The sequence below is a fragment of the Brassica napus genome, chromosome C3 (assembly GCF_020379485.1).
Source record: "Brassica napus cultivar Da-Ae chromosome C3, Da-Ae, whole genome shotgun sequence".
Taxonomy (NCBI): domain Eukaryota; kingdom Viridiplantae; phylum Streptophyta; class Magnoliopsida; order Brassicales; family Brassicaceae; genus Brassica; species Brassica napus.
This window is the reverse complement of record NC_063446.1, coordinates 33,290,228-33,311,883: the sequence shown is the minus strand read 5'-3', so window position 1 is coordinate 33,311,883 and position 21,656 is coordinate 33,290,228. Positions and strand designations below refer to the sequence as shown.

General features: G+C 36.8%; 1 protein-coding gene and 1 pseudogene across 1 annotated transcript; both read right to left on the bottom strand.

The window, feature by feature from the left end:
* Nucleotides 1-14: 14 nt before the first annotated feature.
* Nucleotides 15-4,034, bottom strand: LOC106417231 (annotated as a pseudogene).
* Nucleotides 4,035-8,391: 4,357 nt separating this feature from the next.
* LOC106417232 lies at nucleotides 8,392-9,787 on the bottom strand. The gene is made up of 3 exons (XM_022697707.2): nucleotides 9,711-9,787; nucleotides 9,502-9,613; nucleotides 8,392-9,430 (listed from the first exon to the last, which is right to left on the bottom strand). Exons 1-3 carry the CDS (start codon nucleotides 9,770-9,772, stop codon nucleotides 9,260-9,262), a joined length of 345 nt encoding a protein of 114 aa, XP_022553428.2. The 5' UTR covers nucleotides 9,773-9,787; the 3' UTR covers nucleotides 8,392-9,259.
* Nucleotides 9,788-21,656: the final 11,869 nt, after the last annotated feature.

Below are 21,656 nucleotides of genomic sequence, written 5' to 3'. Positions count from 1 at the left end.
TGAGGGTCATGAGAAAGAAAGGACCTGAAATTGGATAAGAATAGTTAGTCAGCATACGTTTAGTTGAATATAGTGGTATTGCTCTTTATATTAAAAGTTTTGTACCTGGCGTAGGTGGGGTAAACCTATGTGTAAGTCTCTTCTTTATTGGCTTGTATCATCGCTTGGTCGATATTTTCGAGGTTGTTAATCTGTGAATATAATATGTTATCAGATTTCTGAAAAAGATGAGAGTAAAAAATAATTATTTAAATTACCTGTCTCGGGATGAAGGCCTTTGAATATTTCTTTGTAGACTATGTTCTTCACTTTCAGCTGGTGTGGATCTTCAGTTTTGATGATCGTTAATCCTGCTTTGCTTGTGACACGGGAGAGGGCCACGTAAAGTTGGCCATGAGAAAAGACTGGCTTAGGCAGGTATAAGATGACCTCTTTTAAACTTTGGCCTTGGCTTTTGTTGATTGTCATTGCGTAGCACAATCTGATAGGAAATTGCCGCCGCCGTAATGTGAACGGTAATTTCGTTTCATCATATAAAAGCACAATTCTTGGGATCAAGACCTCTTCTCCAATGTGGGATACAGTGATGATCTCTGCCTTCAGAACGCGTTCACCAACGTGGGTTAGGATCATCCGAGTACCGTTGCATAATCCTTTTTTCTGATTTATGTTTCTGAGAAGCATAACTGGGGCACCACTTTCAGAGTAAGTTTGTGCGAAGGCAAACCCGAGAATTCCAATGAGTTAAGATACTCAATGGAGTATAGTGTATCATTTAGATCTGATGTAGTATCTGATAATTCAAAGCTGTCTGAGCTGTAGTAATCTCTTGATACCCCGTAGGTCCGTGAGATGGTATAAGCATTGATTTCATCTACGGTTTCGTTACGGGGTGTGAGGATAGCTTTATCGGTGTAGGAAGTCTTGGAATTCATATGGCTGCTGATTTGTCCATATGCAGCATCAACAACTTCTTTCAATGGGTCAACAAAACTCTGACAAATCAATGAGTCATCGATATGTATGAGTTGGTCATGGTACCCATCCTCCTCATATTCTTGTTCTTCTCCTAGACGACCTTCCCCGACTCTGAGAAGCCATTCAGAAAACTCTTTCTCATCCTGATTGACTCGCATATTTGTTTTTAAAGAGAACTTGTGGCAGCTATTCCATAGATATGAATGGCTTATCGAAGCTAGTACAGTATCAGCTCTTCTACCTTGCGGAATGACTGGTAGGATCTGTCTGAAATCACCACCTAACATAACTGTTTTGCCACCAAAAGGCTGATTCTTTGCGGGTGGATTTTTGATAGACATAATATCCTTCAACGACTTGTCTAATGCTTCGAAAGCATGTTTGTGTGTCATCGGTGCCTCATCCCATATTATGAGGTCTGTTTCCTCAATTAACTCAGCAAGCATTGTACCTGGTTTGATGTTGCAAAGCTTATCTTCCTCGAGCTTCAATGGAATATTGAAGCGAGAGTGAGCTGTTCTCCCGTTTGGTAGTAGCAATGCGGCTATTCCCGAAGAAGCAACTGGTAGAACAATTTGTTTTCTTGACCGAAGTCTGGATATAATAGTCTGGTATAGGAATGTTTTTCCTGTGCCCCCTGCGCCATATACAAAGAAAAGTTTTCCTTCTTTCTTATCAACCGAGTGTAAGACTGATTCATAGATTGCAAGTTGCTCAACATTGAGCAATTTGTATTGCTTGTCATGTCTTAGTGTTTCCTCCGCAACATCGTAATCCATTTCTTGGTTCCACAAACTGTTCCCCAATTCCTTGAGCAAAACAGGATTGATCTTCACATCCTTAAAATCGTTTAAGGAGCGATCTTGCTTGCGCATCAGCTTTTCAACTTCTATCAATGTGTATTGCTCGAGGGTATTATCGTCCAGTTCCAGATTCGCGTGGCCTAAGATCCTTTGCCTCTTGTGAAGTATGTCGTCGCTCATTGATTTCCATGAGTGTTCCCATAGTCCTTTAGGGATTGCGACGAAGCAGTTGTTTAGGAATGTGACGAACAAATCACGAAGCTGGTATGGGCTGGCCGTTCGAGCACCCTCCGACATACTCTCGAGCCATTCAACATCGTTGTCCAAAAGGCTTCGTGCGTGGCAAACTGATTTAAAGTCCGGGTATTTCACGCCGTTGTATGTTTTTAGCTCGTCGTAACTTCTAGGACCCTTAATCTTATTAATGAGGACCCTCAGGTAGTATCGATTGCCTGCTGAAGGATGGACAGCTACGACTCGGCCAATGGTTTTTCCTCTCTTACGCTCAGTACACACTTTAGCACTGTTGTTCCAGACAAAATATTCAGGAATCTGCACATATGTCAGTGTCCGGGCAAACGCTGACCTTCTGCATAAAACCATCCACTCTGTGAACATCGTCTTCTCGATACCCGGTTTGTGGATTACACGACCGAGGTTGTCTGTTGATTTAACCGTAATATTATGTTCGCCTTCCAAGTGAATGATAAGCTTTTCAACTGATGGCTTTCTTTTGTGTATGTGGAAGGCGAAAGTCCGCCACATGGACTCACAAGCTGATAAATATCGGGCTTCGATGTAGTCTTGGATCTCATTGCGTTGCATTAGGACTTTCTCCTTTGATCCTCCGGATCCTGTCGCGTCGGATGTAGTTGCTGTATTTCCTTTCTCAATAACAGCGGTTGCTCGGTCAACGCCCTTGGTTATGTACTTGAATAAGTATTTCACCGCGCTTGTCCGATTACACCATTCAACATTAATATGAGCTTCGTACTTCTTCAGAAGCTTAATGTTATGAGGTACGACGAAAGTGTTGTCTAGTACAGCTCCAGCCTTTACTGTACACGTATCTTTGTTTCGGCGTCGACGATATAACACATACCCGGATTTGTCAATCGAAGTGTTGTCGTTATTCGGCCGAGGATACTTTTTCGTGCACACATTGTTTTCCATACATGGTGACTTCGGATTGAAGTGTCCACATGGACCGTGGATCATGTGTTTCGTGACTAAGTGGTAAGCAGCTGGGTCTTCCTCTTTGTTGGGGAGCTCGGCCGAAATTATTTCATCCACTTCTTCTGCACTCGGTGTTCTGGTAGAATTTCCTAACCACAATAATATATGTGCATGAGGGAGACCTCTTTTTTGAAACTCTATTCGGTGGAGAGCTGCCTTATATGGCTTGAAAAAAGTTCCTGCTTTGAAATCCTTGAGCAGTTGATCTAGCTTCATCTTAAAAACCCGACATTCAATGTCCGGTCTATCATTAGGAGAATCTCCACCGTATTTCTGAAGATGTTCTTTAATCTCGCTCCAGTTTGGATTGGCCGTCATCGTGATAAAGAAATCTGGATTGCCGAATTCTCTGCAAATAGCCATAGCATCGTGGTATTTCTCAACTAAGTACCGGGGGCCTCCGGTGAAACTTGGCGGCAGTATAAATCTCTGGCCAATAATTTTAGCGTCAGTGTCACCTTTACTTACAGCATCAAGAACATTGCTGTATAGCTCAGCCCGCAAGATTTCTTGGTTATTTCTTGCCCACCTCAGTCGGTCTTCCTCAATTGCTGTATAAACGTCCACAATAAACTGATGGAGGAGACGACCGCCTTTAATCAACGTCATTCCTTGGTTAGGACGTGTTTGGATTAGAGAAGCGTAGTATTGACGGATGGTCACGAATTGCCTTGTTCTTGAAGTGCCTGTCTCAAGATGCAGGGGAATTTCTGGGTGAAACCCGTATTCACCATACGGAAACAAAAGAGGGTATTGGAGGCTCATATATAGAGGGTGATCGTCACGTATCTGCTGCAAAGTGTCAGATTGAAACTGAACCACTATATCTCGTTCTCCAATTGTTGATGTTATATCCCCCACGATAAGACCTGCCACCTCGCTTGTAGTTGGGAGATCATATTCTTTCCCCTTCCCTTTATCTTGGACTAACCTAATAGTAAACTCTGACCCGACGCTTTCGTAGTGGTCTCGTGCACGACGAAAGATCTTTGCTAGACAATTGTTCTCGTCAATCATCTCGATGAGGAGGGCTAACGTTGGCTCATCGAGGTTACCTTATGCTGAGGTTTGCCCCATCGCGTTTAGGCGGTTTTTGAGTTCGTTGGCCGTGTCAAATATGTAAAGCTGGAGATATTCTGGGAGACAGCCTTGTCGCGGTATGAGCGAGCCAATTCTGTGGTGGGTTTGACCTTGGATCCGTATAGTATAAGGACCAGGTGCGTGGACGACACTATAATCCATTTTCATTCCAACGGATGTAAAAGCAAGGACAGAATTATAGACTCGGATAGTATCTCGAAACCATCTGGTTTGAAGAAGTTTTTCTAATAGGGCTGGCGGCTGGTTGATCGGTGGAAGCTTGATTTGGCCATGGTTACAGCAAAGGGTGAAAGTTGGTTCACCTGTTCGTGGGTCTGTAGCAGGGCTTTCAGAAGTCCACATTAATGCACCACATTTTGAGCATGGTACGATTCGGTTTTCATCTAGTCGGGATGTTGAACCTTTTTCTGGAAAATGTTTATTACGAATTGTTAAATCATAGTTTATTGAAATCTTAAGAGTTTAACAGAGGGTTAGGAATTATTATTTTTTATATTTTGGTAAAAAAGTTTTTTTTTTCCGGTATTTTTTGTTTTTTTTAAAAAAATTATTTGTTAAAATGAATTAGTTTCGAAATTTGATTTTAGTTGATTTTTAGAAACACCATTACGCTGAAAAATATATTTTAGAAATTAAATATATATATATATATATATTTTTTTTTTCTGGGAAACTATAGGGGCTTAAGTAGTATGCACCTTTCTTTTTTGGTTGAGTGCGACGCGTTCCTTGTGGATTTGGTGGAGCGTTTGTATCTATATAGAAACAACGTAAATTTCAATTAGAAATGTAATAAATCGTAATAGATTTTATCAGCCATTATGCGTACCTCGTGACGATGCCGACGTTCGTTTGGATAGCAAAATGGCCTTTCTCATATTACGTGCATTTTTCTGCTTGACTATTAAGATTAATAGTGGTTAGGTGAAAAGAATATAGCATAATAGATACACATTTTAGGATTATTTCTTACTGTAAGAGTCGCAGTTATCACAACCACCTGTTAAATTAAGTCTGGGAAGTTTGTTTGTTTGATGAATAAGTTTGGTTTAAGATATAATAATATGATCCATATATACTTACAGTCGTAATATGTTGGTTTGAATGATGGTCGATCATTTACCAGATGAACTGAAAATGTACACAGTTTAATCATTGGGATAAGACAATTTGTCTTAGGATTAGATATTTTGGGTAGTAAATATATACCTTTTGGTTTATTAAGTGATCCACGTGGTCGGCCTCGCTTCCGCTTTTGCGTGAATCCTCCTGTAGTTTTGATTATGTTATTTCCTTGGTTATATTAAGTAATATATTATAGTTATGATTAAAATTTGAAAATATTAGTATCCCTTTAAATATAGTATTAATCCAATTTCATAATGAAAACATAATACACTGTTTCGTGTATAGTATTAATCTAATTTGATATCTTTATGTGATACACGTTTTTATTTATACGTATTAATATATGTACTTCTATATTCTTATGTTCTACTCTCAATGTAACTATGATCTAAATAAACTAATAACAATAGTAATGGGTAGAATAAATAGCTAGGAAATGGTAATATGGTTCCCAAAATAAATCGATTTTGGAAATGGGCTTAATAGTGATGGTGATGTTAATATATTTTTATTTTTATTTTTGGTTTACAATAACTGTTGTATTTGTAGTATTTAAAATAAATTGATTTGGGAAGTTAATCTTTCCAGCTATAATAGGAATCATAATAGCAAGTATTTTTAAAAAAATTCCGTACTAAAATAAAATATAGGTGGGTCTTAATTTTTCCTAATTATAAAATCTATTTTTTTAACGTGTAATAGTTGAGAACTGACAGTTGAATAACGTTATAGAACATTAATTTAATCTATCTAATGGTAGAATATTAATTGTAATAAGCAAATTTGGAGTTTTGTAATATTACATAAATTAGAAATCTTTAAAATCTTTGATCTATTTATTAACATAATATATTTTTTATCCAATTATTATTTTGATGTTACAAAACATTGATTTAGTTTTATTTGTATATTATTTTTTAATAATTTAGTTTCTGTTGAATTAATTTTCAAATTATCAAGAATATAATATATTTGAAAGTATTTATTTAAATATATCCAAATATGATGTCTTATTTTCATGTGTGTTTGTGTTGAGCATATTTGATTTAGTTTTATTTGTACACTAACTATTTCTTTACAAAATTATTATGGAATTAAAAAATATAATTATATTTTTCCATATATTTGAAATTTCATCTTTCATTATTCCTTTTTCTTGCTCAATCACATCTAGACAGCGCCTTTTTTTCAAATAGTCAAAATATGGTTAATGATATATTATAAATACAGAAAATATAGAAACATTATTGTACGGATTTGGTCTCCAGTTCAAAAATAAATTAATTTATCTCTTATTTCAAAATTTAAATTAGAATATTGAATTTTATGTTAAAAAATATTAAGTGTGTAATAACATGTGATTTCAAATATAATAATTTTTATTCAAATAAACTTGGAGGGTTTGCTTCGGGTTTCCACCTGTAGATCTTCTTTGATGTGAGATTCGATGAGATATAAGTGGTATGTCACTCATTGTTGAGGTATTTGTGTGGGGTGAAGTCTTTGTCAAATGTGGTAAATATAGTGAGTTTAAATATATGATTTTTTTGGTGTGAATGAGCATTTATTACTGAACGTTAATTTATGAGTTTTTTTATTAAAAGTGTTTCAGTTTCGTTGAAATTTCTCTGTTAGCGGAAGTTTTTTAGACAATGTATCTAAGTTATTGTTATGTGAGATATTGGATTTAAAATGGTGCGACGTGAAGGTATGAGTGAATTCGATTTGTGAATTAAAAAAAACGTTTTTTGTAGAAGATCGTAACCAAATAAGTTATATAATGCTTTTGCAACTGCTTAATATAGGAGGAAGAAGATTTTTTTAAAAAAGTAGAAACTGGAATCAAAAAATTGTATAGTTGTATTTTCTCTCTTTGGATCTTTCCATCCTCTTATAATAATTTTGAGAACATAAAATTATGAAAAAAATCTCTTTGGATTTAATAACGATTGTAATTTTGGGTTTGCCAAAATAATCTGTTAGGAAATGAAAAAAATTAACTACAATAATACACTAAGTTTATCTATATTTTTGTGTTTCAATAAATCTTTATAATTTAATAATACTTGGGAAGATAATTTAATAATACTTGGGAAGTATTATTCTATGTACCGAAATATATATATTATATAAACTTTTATTTTTAAGTTACGTTTAACATTTGATTAACCTTTTGTGTCAATTTGTATGTATATCTTGGTTTATGGCCTAAGAAATACAATTAATATATCTAGCGACACACATGCCTATAAGGCGATCACTACACCCCATCCCACCAAATTTCAACCTTTTAATATTATCCCTAAGTTAATACTTTCTGATGATAGCTAAATATTGATAGTGCTTTTCTTATGTGGATAGCCAACTGTATAACTAAATATATCGATACAATATAAAGTATAACTTAAAAACAGATACTCATAGATAGTAAAATTGTTTAACAATCACCACTCGGAATATATGTAACAATCAATATAATATAGACATCATTTGATCGGGTTTTTAATAATTTCTATGGGATAATACGTAAGTTTTTACTTAAAAAAAGAGGCAAAGATTTGTTTACCTGCAGTTTGCGAAGGGGGTGGAAGAGGTGGCTGCTCCATTCCTTATATATTTCTATCCTTATAATGAAACTGATTACCAGTTAGATTGATGGACTAAGATTTGTATATTCTTGGTTGAATAAAAAATTCTTACCCTTCCACGGTAGGTTGGAGTCTAGCGTTGATTAAAGATGGGAAATAGGAAGCTTGGTTTTCCGTGCAGCAGCTTAAGGGGATGCTTCAAAACGGAAAAAGAAAGCTTGGTTGACCGGGCAGCAGCCTAAGGGGATGATTTGTACTTCTGTTTTCGTATTTTGCTGAGAGTTACGGGATAAATAATTTGTGTTTGATATGATTTAGGTAAATTCTTGGTTGATTAAAAAATGAGAAGATATATTCTTGATTAAAAAACTCGTGTTTGATATGGTTTATGTATTGCAGCTAAAGCATAAGATATGCAAATATTCTCTACGTTATGCGAAAGTAATATCAATTACTTGATTGATTCTTTTTCCATAAACGGTACTAAATTTATGCCTTCAACAATTTTATGGAAAGTAGAGTAATTATGTTGCTTTAATTACAGACATTTTTCAAAAAACATCCATAGTTCGTTAAAAATGATTTTCAAATTCGGTATTGATTGACCTGTTTGTCACAAAGCTATATTTCAAAACACCTAAAGAAACAGAGTTAATAGCCTTAAGAAGTAGAATAATGATTATCAAAACATAAGCATTCAGAGTATATAAAAAACTTTAGCAAGACTGAAAGAAAGCATAAGTCAATAACAGAGTGAACAAAAAAAAAAACTTTAGACGTAATCCCATGCAAGACATGATACGACACACGTAAGATCTACACCCCACGCTTGAGGCGTTTTGCTTTGCCCATCTCATCAAGGTCACCATTGCTCTTACTTCCCTCTGCCGAATCCACTCTGATTTTGGAAGCTTCACACACCTTCGTTCCAGTCTCAAATCCGACCTCTGAGGTTATCGGGTTGTAGTTTCCTCCCGAAGCTTCTGTGACTGGTGGAGATTCCAGAGGGAGAATCTTGGTCACAGTCAAGATCGAGACTTGCCATCTAAGTTGTGCTTTGTAACTTTTACACAAAAGTTATGTTTCTGACCGATAGTGCTAATTAAAGCTTCCGGGAAAGGCACCTCTTGAGTAACTCCTTGGTCTCCATTAGCCTGACATTCAAGATTATCAATATTCAATTCTTACGTGAAGACCAATATTGAGAGTACCAACACTAAGAGTTCCGAGTGATGAAACTTACCTCAACATAGCTGCTGACTAACTCGGCTGCATGCTTCCCGGTTAACTCAAAACCAGCATCACCAAGAAGAACAAAAACAGCTTGCTCACTGTTGTCATAGACAGATAGCTGTGCACGGTACCTGCCATGAAAAAATAATAAGCTAATACCATTCAAATTGTTATTGAGAATTGAGAAGTGAGTTAGAATAAATACTGTGGTACTCCTGATATGTTGACTTTCCCACATTTTGAACACATCAAAGAAGTTGGGCCATTCGTAGCCTTAGTATGGCAACCACTGCATGATATGTAATACCAGGTTGAACCATGGACCACATCATCAATCGTAGCCGTGCACTCAAAAAAAGCCTCCTAGACAGGAAAGCTCTATAAGACTCAAAGTTTTTAATAAATGACTAAGAAATAATTGGACCAATTCGTACCTTATTAGATCCATCCCTGATGTAGGAGTATATTTCTCCTATGGTCAGTGTCTCCCTTTTAGTAACCACTTCTGCATTAACCAACTCAGCACTCTGTGGGTTAGAGCCCAACCTGAGACAGAGTAGTAACATTTTGATCCATTCATTCATTGATACGGGATGAGGCAGCTAAAGATTAAATATAAAAATGAAAATATATATAGATTTACCAGCTAATGTAGTCGACCGTAGGTTGGACGTCGCAGTCCATAAAGACACGTGAGGAGGACATTGTAGTCAGTGCCAGAGTACCTGTTGTATTAAGCAACACCCATTTAAAGACCAGCAAGAGCAGATAACTAATTGTAAGAAAGTTTTCTAAAGTTAGAAACTGAACCTCCGAGACTCTTGGTGTTAACGGTCGTCACCAATAACACGGTGGGGGTGCCTTCGTATGATCTGATTTTTTTGCAGAAGTCTCTTGCAGCCTGGTCCCAAAGGTAGAGCTTCACCACAGGTCCACTGCAAAATATTGTCACTAAATGGTTAATATAAATAGACAGACAAAGTGTTTAAGAAATAATAAAACACTTACTCGTACGACTGCACATGAACCAATACATGCCTCGCCCTAGCTATTTCCACTTCATCAAGAACTGGGGTCCCAGTGAGACACTGACCATTAACCAGCTTCATGTGCCCAAGAACATCTATACCATTAATCATTAAGCGTGTAAGTAAGAAAACTAAATATGGAAAAGCATTTCAACAATTTCATAGAAAATAACCAGACATAGACCTCAACCAGCTAACAGATCCTAACCAAACTATCCTACAAAAAAAAAAAAAAAAAACCAACACCCTGAGTGTAGTTAAAAAAGTCCTCCTCAGGGTACAAACGAAATTAGTAAATCTTATTTGTAATGTTCTGTGATCACAAACCAAAATTCGAGATTAACCGTGAAAGTAAGAATAGTGCTCACTAAGTAATCTACTTTCTCATGAGCAAACAAAACCAAACACGCATAGCACTGTAAGCAAAATTCTAGATTAATCATCAAGCATTGCAACTCATAGATGGTGTGTGTGATAACAGAGATTACCGTAGAGGTCTCCTTTGCGATCACAGCCAGCTTGAAATTCCTCAAAGGAATGAAAACGGAATCTGTCTTCATCAAAAGGAGTGGGACTGTCTTCAAGAACAGAGAGCTCCGAGTTCCATGAGAACGACACCGTCACAGCATGATCAGAAACCCGATACATGGTTTTGTTGCTTGATCCATAAAAATTGTTGAGCTTGTAAAGTGATCCAGGCTTCATTTTAGACAAATGTCTCTCAATACGGCTTGGCGAAATGAATCCTTGGATAACAGATCCCTGCGAGAAAATAAAGTACCAATAAATAGTTGTTTTTGTTTTGTAAAAACTAAGGACAGTGTAAAAATTAACTATATAAATCAGGATCTAATAACAAATTTAAGAACGATCGAATATGATAAAACGAAGAACCTTATCGTTATAAAATCAGGAGCAAAAAAAAACTCTAACGACGACCTAAATAACAACGAAGCTAAAAATTAATCACGATGTAAATAACAACTCTAACAACGACCTAAATAACAACGAAGCTAAAAAATATGTTGGGTGAAAACAAATACCTGCTCGTCAATTAACAGCATCTCAACCCCAATAAGCGTCTTCTTTAGAGGGTTCCAAGCCTCCCAAAAATGAATCAAGCGGAAACGTAGCTGGGTTTCGTGGGGACCCGGTGTGACATCGCGGAAAAGCATGATTTTGTCATCGTGATCGGAGGTAACAGGGGATTTTCCATTCGGTTTGATCGCCATAGATTAAGGAGAGAAGTTCGAGATTTGGTTTCTACTCAAAAGAGATGAACAGTATATAAAGGAGCAGGAAAAGGGCAAACCGAAACGAACACATAAAGGAGAAATTGATGGATGGAGATGTCGTGGGGTATTGATTGTAGAGATGTGGATCGGAAAATCTGTTACGATGAAGAACAAAGGGTGAAGACGAAGAGATGGAGGCGCGGAGCATCGAGGTTTCCGCCTCGCGTGGTGTTTTTTTTTAATATACTGAGACCAAGCCCAATAAACCTAACCAAGCCCAGACAATATCTTATCAGATCCATTGTGATTTTGTGTCCAAAGCATTTGATTTTGTGTTTGGTTTTGTCCGCCGACCCAATAAGGTTAAAGATGCGACCTTAAAATCGAAAAAGAAAGCCTCCGGTATCCTACGTGGATTAATCAAATGTTTTGATTGGGGGAATATATTTGCCTACGTGGATAGGCTTAAAACACTCTATTTGTTCCTTTTAGTATAGAGTTGATTGGTCACGTGTTTTGAATAAATGTTTCAGTTCGATACTTACTGCTTACTTTAATTTGATTTTTCATAATTTTAGATAAACTGGACCAAACTTTTTTTTTTGCTTGAGGCCCCAAATTCCCAAGCCCGTTTTGGATATACTTCCTCTCCTCTGCTCCCGAAAATAAGATTTTCTAAAGTGTTCACGCTTATTAAAAATTCAATAAATGTTTATAATTTAATTTTTTTTACTTTATTATACATTTTCCAATAACTTTTCACCAATGAAATTTAATCAATTCGAATATTTTCATTTAATGTTTCTTAAAATTATAAAAAAGTACCTTAAACATATAGAAAATCTATCTTTGTGGAACAAATAAAAAATCTAAAACATCTTATTTTCAGAAACAGAGGCAATATATATATATATATATTTATGAAGTTATTCATTCTTTCACCATCAGCCGACTATCCATATAGTTTTGCAAACTTAATTACGTGAATATATTGATACTAAGGGTTGGTCATGTTTGGCGGTGAAAATTTGTATATTTTATTTAACATTTCTTTTTTGAAATGTTATGATTATATCTTACGTGTAAATTATTATCTTGTAATTATTTTTATTTATATCATTTTCCGGTTAAGATTGTTTGAGATTAAGGTATTCAATTTTTTCTCGTTTCGACTAATCGATCTTGCAAAGATTTTAATGGACTATGTTCTATTTGATTTTTGTAATGTAAGATCTTAGGATCTGTTTAATTTTTTATTTTTTGATGATCCGAAGATCCAAACACCATACGGAGTCTGAATATCGCTTAATGACACCGCTGCCGAAGGCCCCCGCCGATTTCATCTCATGTTAATTGACGGTAGCCATATGTAGGGTTAATAATCTCGCACTAGAGGGGAATCGATTTATGGCCTGGATCAACAAGGCTATTCTTCTTCTAGTGGAGACCATTAAACTACCACGATGTGGTTCTTAGGATCTGTCTATTTTATGCCTTTTACTCTTACATGTTATTTGTGAGACTATTTTATATTGTGTATCTCGTCCGGACTGTGCAATTACATTTTCATATTAATGTTAAACTTGTACTTTTAAGTTTTTTTTTGGAATTATGGCATACCAAATTTTCTTAAAAAGTCTACCTTTATTTGGATACAATAACTTCAATATCTTGTTTATATAGTGAAAACAAACTTAACTCTATAACATTCTTGCCTTGTTTAACTATCCTTTTTGGTTGTACCCAAGATTAGAAATGTTGCTATTGGTTCCTTAGTTGAGACACCTCTGTTTGTACTATCAAACTCACCTAATCAGGGTAAGTAAAGCTTAAATGGAGTAAATGTAGATCGCCTAATCAGACTAAATCTCTATCGCCGCTTGACTATGAACTGTTGATAGACAAGATCCGAAACAGAATGTTATGTTGGTCCAATAGAAGTTTCTCCTTTGTCGGAAGACTTCAACTTATTAACTCAGTCATCATGAGTATTGTCAACTTTTGGAGTTCAACATTTATTCTTCCTGCTAAGTGCCTTGATACAATCGAAAGTATGTGCTGTGTTTTTTTGTGGTCAGGATCTCTAACACATACACATAAAGCTAAGGTGAGCTGGGCAGATCTTTGTTACCCGAAAGATGAGGGAGGCTTGGGAGTTCAGAGGTTGAGGAACTCATCTATGGTTTATGCCTTAAAGCTTATTTGTCGCTTATTTACTCAACATGAGTCGCTGTGGGTTTGCTGGATTAAATATTACCTGCTCAAGAACAGCTCTTTCTGGGATGTTTGAGATAAACAAAAAGGGTCTTGGATGTGGAGAAAGTTACTCAAACTACGAGATGTGGCATATGGTTTCTTCAAGATTGAGGTTAACGATGGTGAATCCACATATTTTTGGTTTGATAATTGGTTGGATAAGGGGCGTCTGATCGATGTTACTGGAGCCGCAGGCACCGCCTATATTGGTCTGCCTCGTCGAGCTACAGTTATTGATGCGATGAAGCAGAATGAATGGGCCATTCGAGGCCAGCGTAGTCGACACTATCATGATCTTAACGCTGCCATTGTAGAGGAACCGGTGCCTGCTCCACATCGTGGGAGAGATGTAGTCTTATGGAGAAATGGCGACGATGACTATCGTGATACGTTCTCAACCTCTTAGATTTGGGAACAAATCCGATCAAGGAAGGCAATGGTGGACTGGAGTAAAGTTGTATGGTTCACACAAGGTGTGCCTAGGTACTCTTTCATCTCTTGGCTTGCAGTCAAGAATCGACTGTCAACGGGAGACAAGATGCGTGCATGGGGGTTGACTCAAGGGTGTACCCTGTGCGGTGAATGAGATGAGACAAGGGATCATTTGTTTTTCGCATGTCCTTATTCATTTACAATGTGGCATGGGTTAGCAAATCACATACTTGGCTCTTATACTGATCCGGATTTGCAGCTGACGCTAGACCATCTGCTCTTCCAAATGACTATTTATCATCTGTGGCGCGAGCGAGATGCGAGGAGACATCATATAAGCTGGATGTCAGTAGATGCTATGCGCACGGCCATATATAAGATGATGCGCAACCGCATATCATCCCTCAAATACAGAGCTGGTCACAAGCTTGCCGGACTTCTTCATCGTTGGTTTTTGCACACTATGTAGTTGGAACTGTTCCCATTTTTTTTTTCCGGTTAGTCTCATAGCCTAGCAAAATAAAGTAGCCACAAGTAGTCTTGGTATTCTTTTGTAAATGATAGTTCCCTCAAAGGATGAATAAATTTGAAATTTCATCAAAAAAAAATGTAGATCACTTATATATGGGGTTAGTTATGTCGGAACAATTGGGATAAGAACTATGGAAAAATGTATTCCCTCCATTTTTAATATAAGTCGTTTTAGAGAAATTTTTATGTTCCAAATTATTTGACGTTTTCGATTTTCGATGTAAAATTTACACTACAAGAAAACAACGGTATTCTGACGGACATTCCGACGGAAAATGAAATCCTCGGAATATCCCGAGGAATTTCAGAGGATATTCCGAGGAAACACAAAATTTGGTTTCCTCGGAATTTCCTTGGAATATACCGACGGAATTCCGAGGAAATATTAATCCGTCGGAATATTCTTATGGAATACCGAGGAAAAATGTATTCCTCGGAAAAAACCGAGGAATTCCGAGGATATATTATAGCCATTAGAGAGCCGTTGAGGGATTTTAAAAATTCCGAGGAAATTCCGATGAACTAGCCGTTTCCGTCGGAATTCCGTTGGAATCCTGTCGGAATTTCCTCGGTCTGTCGGCAGGATTTCAACTATAAATACAAGCACCCCTCTTCTTCTTCATTCACTCCATATCTTCATCCTCACTCTTACTCTCTTTACACACGAATTTGATTCATAAAAATTGATTCATAAAAAACATGTCTTCTTCAAATTATTTTCGTTCTTGGATCGATCGACCTCATTTGGATCCGAACACGAGATTGCTTACAGAAGAATACCAACGAGGTATAACCGAATTCATGGGGTTAGTTCACCGACAACCGGAAGCAAAAACAGGTATGTTAAGATGTCCTTGCTCTAATTGTAAAAATAGAAAGGTTATTAAAGAGTGGGATGTTTGGACTAATCTATATTTGAGTGGGTTTACACGAAGTTACAAAATTTGGTATCATCATGGGGAAACTGATTATGAACATGGTAGTACTAACGAACCTCAGCCAGCGGTTAGATTAGAAGAACCAATTAGAACGGATGTAGATTATGGTGTAGGTACTGAGGAGATGGTAAATGATCATTTTAGAGGGGAAGATTTACCCAATGCACAAGCTAGGAGATTTTATGATATGTTGGATGCTGGAAAGCAACCATTGTACGAAGGTTGCAGAGATGGTCATTCAGCTTTATCATCTGCTACAAGATTGATGGGCATTAAAACAGATTATAATTTGGCTGAAGACTGTGTGGATGTGATTGCTGATTTTGTAAACGGTATTCTACCCGAGGATAATGTAGCTCCTGGTTCATACTACGAGGTTCAGAAACTCGTAGCTGGTCTTGGTTTATCGTATCAGGTAATAGATGTATGCAGCGACAACTGCATGATTTATTGGAGGGCGGATGAAGAGCGGGTTACATGCAAATTTTGTGGAAAGCCTCGTATAAAGATACGAGTGGAAGAGTTCCAGTGCCATATAAAAGGATGTGGTATTTGCCTTTGACGGAAAGGTTGCAGAGGTTGTATCTGTCTGAACGCACAGCGCAACCAATGAGATGGCATGCGGAGCACTCAACAGATGGTGAGATCAGACATCCTTCAGATGCAAAAGCGTGGAAGCATTTCCAATCAAAGTATCTCGAGTTTGAGTATGAGAGAAGAAATGTCTACCTTGGATTATGTACTGATGGTTTCAGCCCGTTTGGCAAGAGTGGAAGACAGTATTCTCTATGGCCAGTCATTCTTACACCATACAACCTACTCCCAAACTTGTGCTTGCGACGAGAGTTTTTGTTTCTCTCGATTCTCGTTCCCGGACCAGAGCATCCTAAGAGATCACTTGATGTGTTTATTCAGCCACTAATATATGAGTTGCAACAACTATGGGCTCAAGGTGTTGAAACATACGATCTTTCGTGTAAAGAAAACTTTCAAATGCGGGCAGTACTAATGTGGACAATAAGTGATTTTCCAGCATATGGTATGTTATCTGGATGGACAACGCATGGAAGGCTATCATGTCCATATTGTCAAGATAACACTGATGCTTTCCAACTAAAACACGGAAGGAAAACGTGTTGGTTTGACTGTCACAGGAGATTCCTACCACCTGATCATCCATATCGTAGGAGTAGGAATTTGTTTACGAAGAACAAGAGGGTGTTTGACAGTCCACCTCCGGAAATTTGTGGGAAAGATTTGAAGACACAACTAAGAGATTTTGGTGCAGAAAGGACGCCAGACGTCGGTGGACATGAGCATTTTCCGGTAGATGCTGTTGGAGACCTACATAACTGGCACAAAAAATGTATTTTCTGGGATCTGCCATACTGGGAGGATCATCTGCTAAGACATAATTTAGATGTCATGCATATTGAGAAGAACTTTTTTGACAATCTCATGAACACGATCCTTAATGTTCAAGGTAAAACAAAGGATAATTTGAAGTCAAGACTGGATTTAGTCGATATATGTGCTCGTTCAGAACTTCATGTTGATGAGAATGGTAGGGCTCCTTTTCCCATATACCGACTTGATGTAGAGGGAAAAGATGCGTTCTTTGATTGGATTTCAAACGATGTGGAATTTCTAGACGGTTACGCATCTAATTTGCGCAACTGTATCGACAGAAAGGAAGGAAAGTTTACTGGCTTGAAAAGCCACGATTGCCATGTAATGATGCAGCGCCTCCTTCCGTTTGCCTTCAAGGAACTATTACCACAAAATGTTCATGAAGCAATTTCAGGGATAAGTGGTTTCTTCCGCGATTTATGCACGAGATCAGTGACTCTTGAAGGTATTGAAAATTTGAAGACTAACATAGCCGTGATTCAGTGCAACCTTGAGAAGATATTTCCTCCCTCATTTTTTGATGTTATGGAGCATCTTGTTATTCACCTGGCAAGAGAATTGGAACTTGGTGGTCCTGTGCTGTATAGATGGATGTATCTGTATGAGCGGTATATGTTCCATTTGAAGAAGATGGTGAAAAATTTAAGTAGGGTGGAAGGTTCTAAAGTCGCACAGATGATCAATGAAGAAACTTTAAACTTTGCCGAGTACTACTTTCCAGCAGAAGTTCAGACCAAAAACAGAAGACCTGCTCGGCATGATGATAGAGGCGAACGGGCAACATATCATGTTACGGTTCCAGACATTTTCACAGACGTTGGACGACTTAGCGGAAAACCAAAGGACCGTCGACTTACTGAGCAGGAGCGCAGTAATTTGCAAACATATTTGCTCACCAACTGCAAAGATGTTCTTCAATATGAGAGGTAAATAAATAAGCTTACAAATTTTTATTTTAACAAGTTGAAATTTAAATCTTAATTAATTACATTATTGTCATCATATGTACAAGATTTTCATGGCAGAAAAGAGGTTCGAATATAGATATGCCACAGAGGACGAACTAGAAGAAATGAAGCAGAGAGAATTTTCTAGATGGATGTTTACTTATGTGAGTGCTTTAAACAAATTAAAATATCATTTATCACATATTTATACTAATTCACATGTATTGATATATAGGTGTCTGCTGGTTTGGCCAGAGGTGAAACATTTGACGATTGGATACGCGAGATGGTCGTTGGACCAAAATTTGTTGTGAAGTCATATCCGAGATTTTGTACTCGAGGATATTCATTCACAACTCAGAAGAGGAGGCGTTCGAGTACGACTTATGATGCTGGCGTTTGTTCTACATCAGGAGATGATGTATACTACGGACACATACATGAGATTTTGAAAATCAAGTATTTGGGCATGGTTGGATTGCGATGTACTGTTTTCTATTGTGATTGGCACGACAACACTCTAGATCGAGGTGTGAGAACAAATGCATTTGGTGTTACATCAGTAAATTCGAGGCAAAAGCTGCAATATTATGATCCTTTCATTCTTGCTTCTCAGGCCGATCAGGTAATTAAATGTTAATTATTTAGAATGATTCATCATCATGTGTATTAATTTATAATTTTGCTAATAATTTTTTAAAAGTTAAAGGTTTGTTATATCAAGTACCCCCGGGTAAGGAACAGAGATGATCCATGGGTTACTGTTACAAGATTCAACCCGAGAGGCCGAGTTCAGGGAAGTTCTGAGCTGGAAGACCCACTACAACCAAGCACATCCGGCAACTTAAGTGCAGCAGAAGATTTAGCTGGAGTTGGCCTTGTAGTCGATTTAACCGACTTCGGAGAGGAAGCCGTCGTTCACGTAGAGGATGAACCAGTGATTGGAGAGTTTCACCAATATCCAGATTCAGATTCATCTGGTGATGATGACTCGGAAACAGGCTAGCATCGACTTTTTTTTTTTTTTTGGAATATTCCGACGGAATTCCGAGGAAGATAAGGGTTTCCTCAGAAATTCCTCGGAATATTCCTAGGAAATTCCGAGGAAATAGGGGTTTTAAACCGAAAACAACGTTTTGCGGTTTGAATAACACTTATATAACCCTTATTAAGTGTCTTAGACTGATTATGAAGTCAAACATTTGTTCCTTACCCTATAATAAACATTTTTCCGATTGTATGAACGAAATCGCCACAACGTAAGAGAAACACTTATACACTTTAATGAACGGTAAAGGAAATACTTTCAATTCGTTTTGAAATTTGTTATTTCATGGTTTATGATCATCTATACAAAGAATACTCAATGGTATGCATTACAATTGTATAATAAATGAAATACGGCAAAAAAATTGATGTTTTGAAACCCCAAACACTAGTTCCTCGGAATTCGCTTGGAATATTCCGACGGAATTCCGAGGAAGATAAGGGTTTCCTCGGAATTTCCTCGGAATATTCCGAGGAAATTCCGAAGAAATAGAGTTTTTAAACCGAAAACAACGTTTTGCGGTTTGAATAACACTTATATAACCCTTATTAAGTGTCTTAGACTGATTATGAAGTCAAACATTTGTTCCTTACCCTATAATAAACATTTTTTCGATTGTATGAACGAAATCCCCACAACGTAAGAGAAACACTTATACACTTTAATGAACGGTAAAGGGAATACTTTCAATTCGTTTTGAAATTTGTTATTTCATGGTTTATGATCATCTATACAAAGAATCCTCAATGGTATGCATTAAAATTGTATAAGAAATGAAATACGGCAAAAAAAAATTGATGTTTTGAAACCCCAAACACTAGTTCCTCGGAATTCCCTCGGAATATTCCGACGAAATTCCGAGGAAGATAAGGGTTTCCTCGGAATTTCCTCAGAATATTCCGAGGAAATTCTGAGGAAATAGAGTTTTTAAACCGAAAACAACGTTTTGCGGTTTGAATAACACTTATATAACCCTTATTAAGTGTCTTAGACTGATTATGAAGTCAAACATTTGTTCCTTACCCTATAATAAACACTTTTCCGATTGTATGAACGAAATCGCCACAACGTAAGAGAAACACTTATACACTTTAATGAACGGTAAAGGGAATACCTTCAATTCGTTTTGAAATTTGTTATTTCATGGTTTATGATCATCTCTACAAAGAATCCTCAATGGTATGCATTACAATTGTATAAGAAATGAAATACGACAAAAAAATTGATGTTTTGAAACCCCAAACACTAGTTCCTCGGAATTCGCTTGGAATATTCCGACGGAATTCCGAGGAAGATAAGGGTTTCCTCAGAATTTCCTCGGAATATTCCGAGGAAATTCCGAAGAAATAGGGTTTTTAAACCGAAAACAACGTTTTGCGGTTTGAATAACACTTATATAACCCTTATTAAGTGTCTTAGACTGATTACGAAGTCAAACATTTGTTCCTTACCCTATAATAAACATTTTTTCGATTTTATGAACGAAATCCCCACAACGTAAGAGAAACACTTATACACTTTAATGAACGGTAAAGGAAATACTTTCAATTCGTTTTGAAATTTGTTATTTCATGGTTTATGATCATCTATACAAAGAATCCTCAATGGTATGCATTAAAATTGTATAAGAAATGAAATACGGCAAAAAAAAATTGATGTTTTGAAACCCCAAACACTAGTTCCTCGGAATTCCCTCGGAATATTCCGACGAAATTCCGAGGAAGATAAGGGTTTCCTTGGAATTTCCTCAGAATATTCCGAGGAAATTCCGAGGAAATAGAGTTTTTAAACCGAAAACAACGTTTTGCGGTTTGAATAACACTTATATAACCCTTATTAAGTGTCTTAGACTGATTATGAAGTCAAACATTTGTTCCTTACCCTATAATAAACACTTTTCCGATTGTATGAACGAAATCCCCACAACGTAAGAGAAACACTTATACACTTTAATGAACGGTAAAGGGAATACTTTCAATTCATTTTGAAATTTGTTATTTCATGGTTTATGATCATCTATACAAAGAATCCTCAATGGTATGCAATACAATTGTATAAGAAATGAAATACGGCAAAAACAATTGATGTTTTGAAACCCCAAACACTAGTTCCTCGGAATTCTCTCAGAATATTCCGACGGAATTCCGAGGGATATTTAAGTATCCGTCGGAATTTTCTCGGAATATTTTCATTTAACCGGGCAAATATTTCGCGAAAATTGAAATTGGAGTTCCGACGGATACTATCCGTCGAACCCTAGGTTTTATTACCACGAGCCGCTTCTTCTTCCCCATTTCTCTCTTCTTCCTCTGCGCCTCCTCTCCCTCTTCTCCGGCGATTTACCCCTTCTCTCCGACCTCTTCTCCAGCGATCTCCCCTTTCTCTTACACAAATCATGTAAGGACCCTATCCCACTCTTTTAGGTTCTATTTGTTAGGTTTTTGTGTAGTTTTGATAGATTTTTGTTAGGGTGATTGGTTAGGATTGTTAGTTGGTTGTATAATAGGTTTAGAATTGTGATTTGGTTGAATAATTTGTTTTGTTGAATTGATTTAGATTTTTTTTTAAAATTTTTGATTTTTTTTTTGTATTTATAAATTCGATTTTTGTGTATAAATTCGATTTTTGTATTTTACAAAACGATTTTTGTATATAAATTCGTTTTTTTGGATTTTACAAAACGTTTTTTTGTATATAAATTCAATTTTTTGGATTTTATAAAACATTTTTAATATCTTTAAAACTTTTTGTGATTAAAAACTAT

Coding starts and splice junctions, on each gene's coding strand:
- LOC106417232 (XM_022697707.2), bottom strand. CDS start 9,772: ATGTCCTCCTCACGTGTCTTTATGGACTGCGACGTCCAACCTACGGTC. Junction 9,614..9,710: donor ACGGTCGACTACATTAGCTG/GTAAATCTATAT, acceptor ACTCTGTCTCAG/GTTGGGCTCTAACCCACAGA. Junction 9,431..9,501: donor TCAGGGATGGATCTAATAAG/GTACGAATTGGT, acceptor TTTCCTGTCTAG/GAGGCTTTTTTTGAGTGCAC.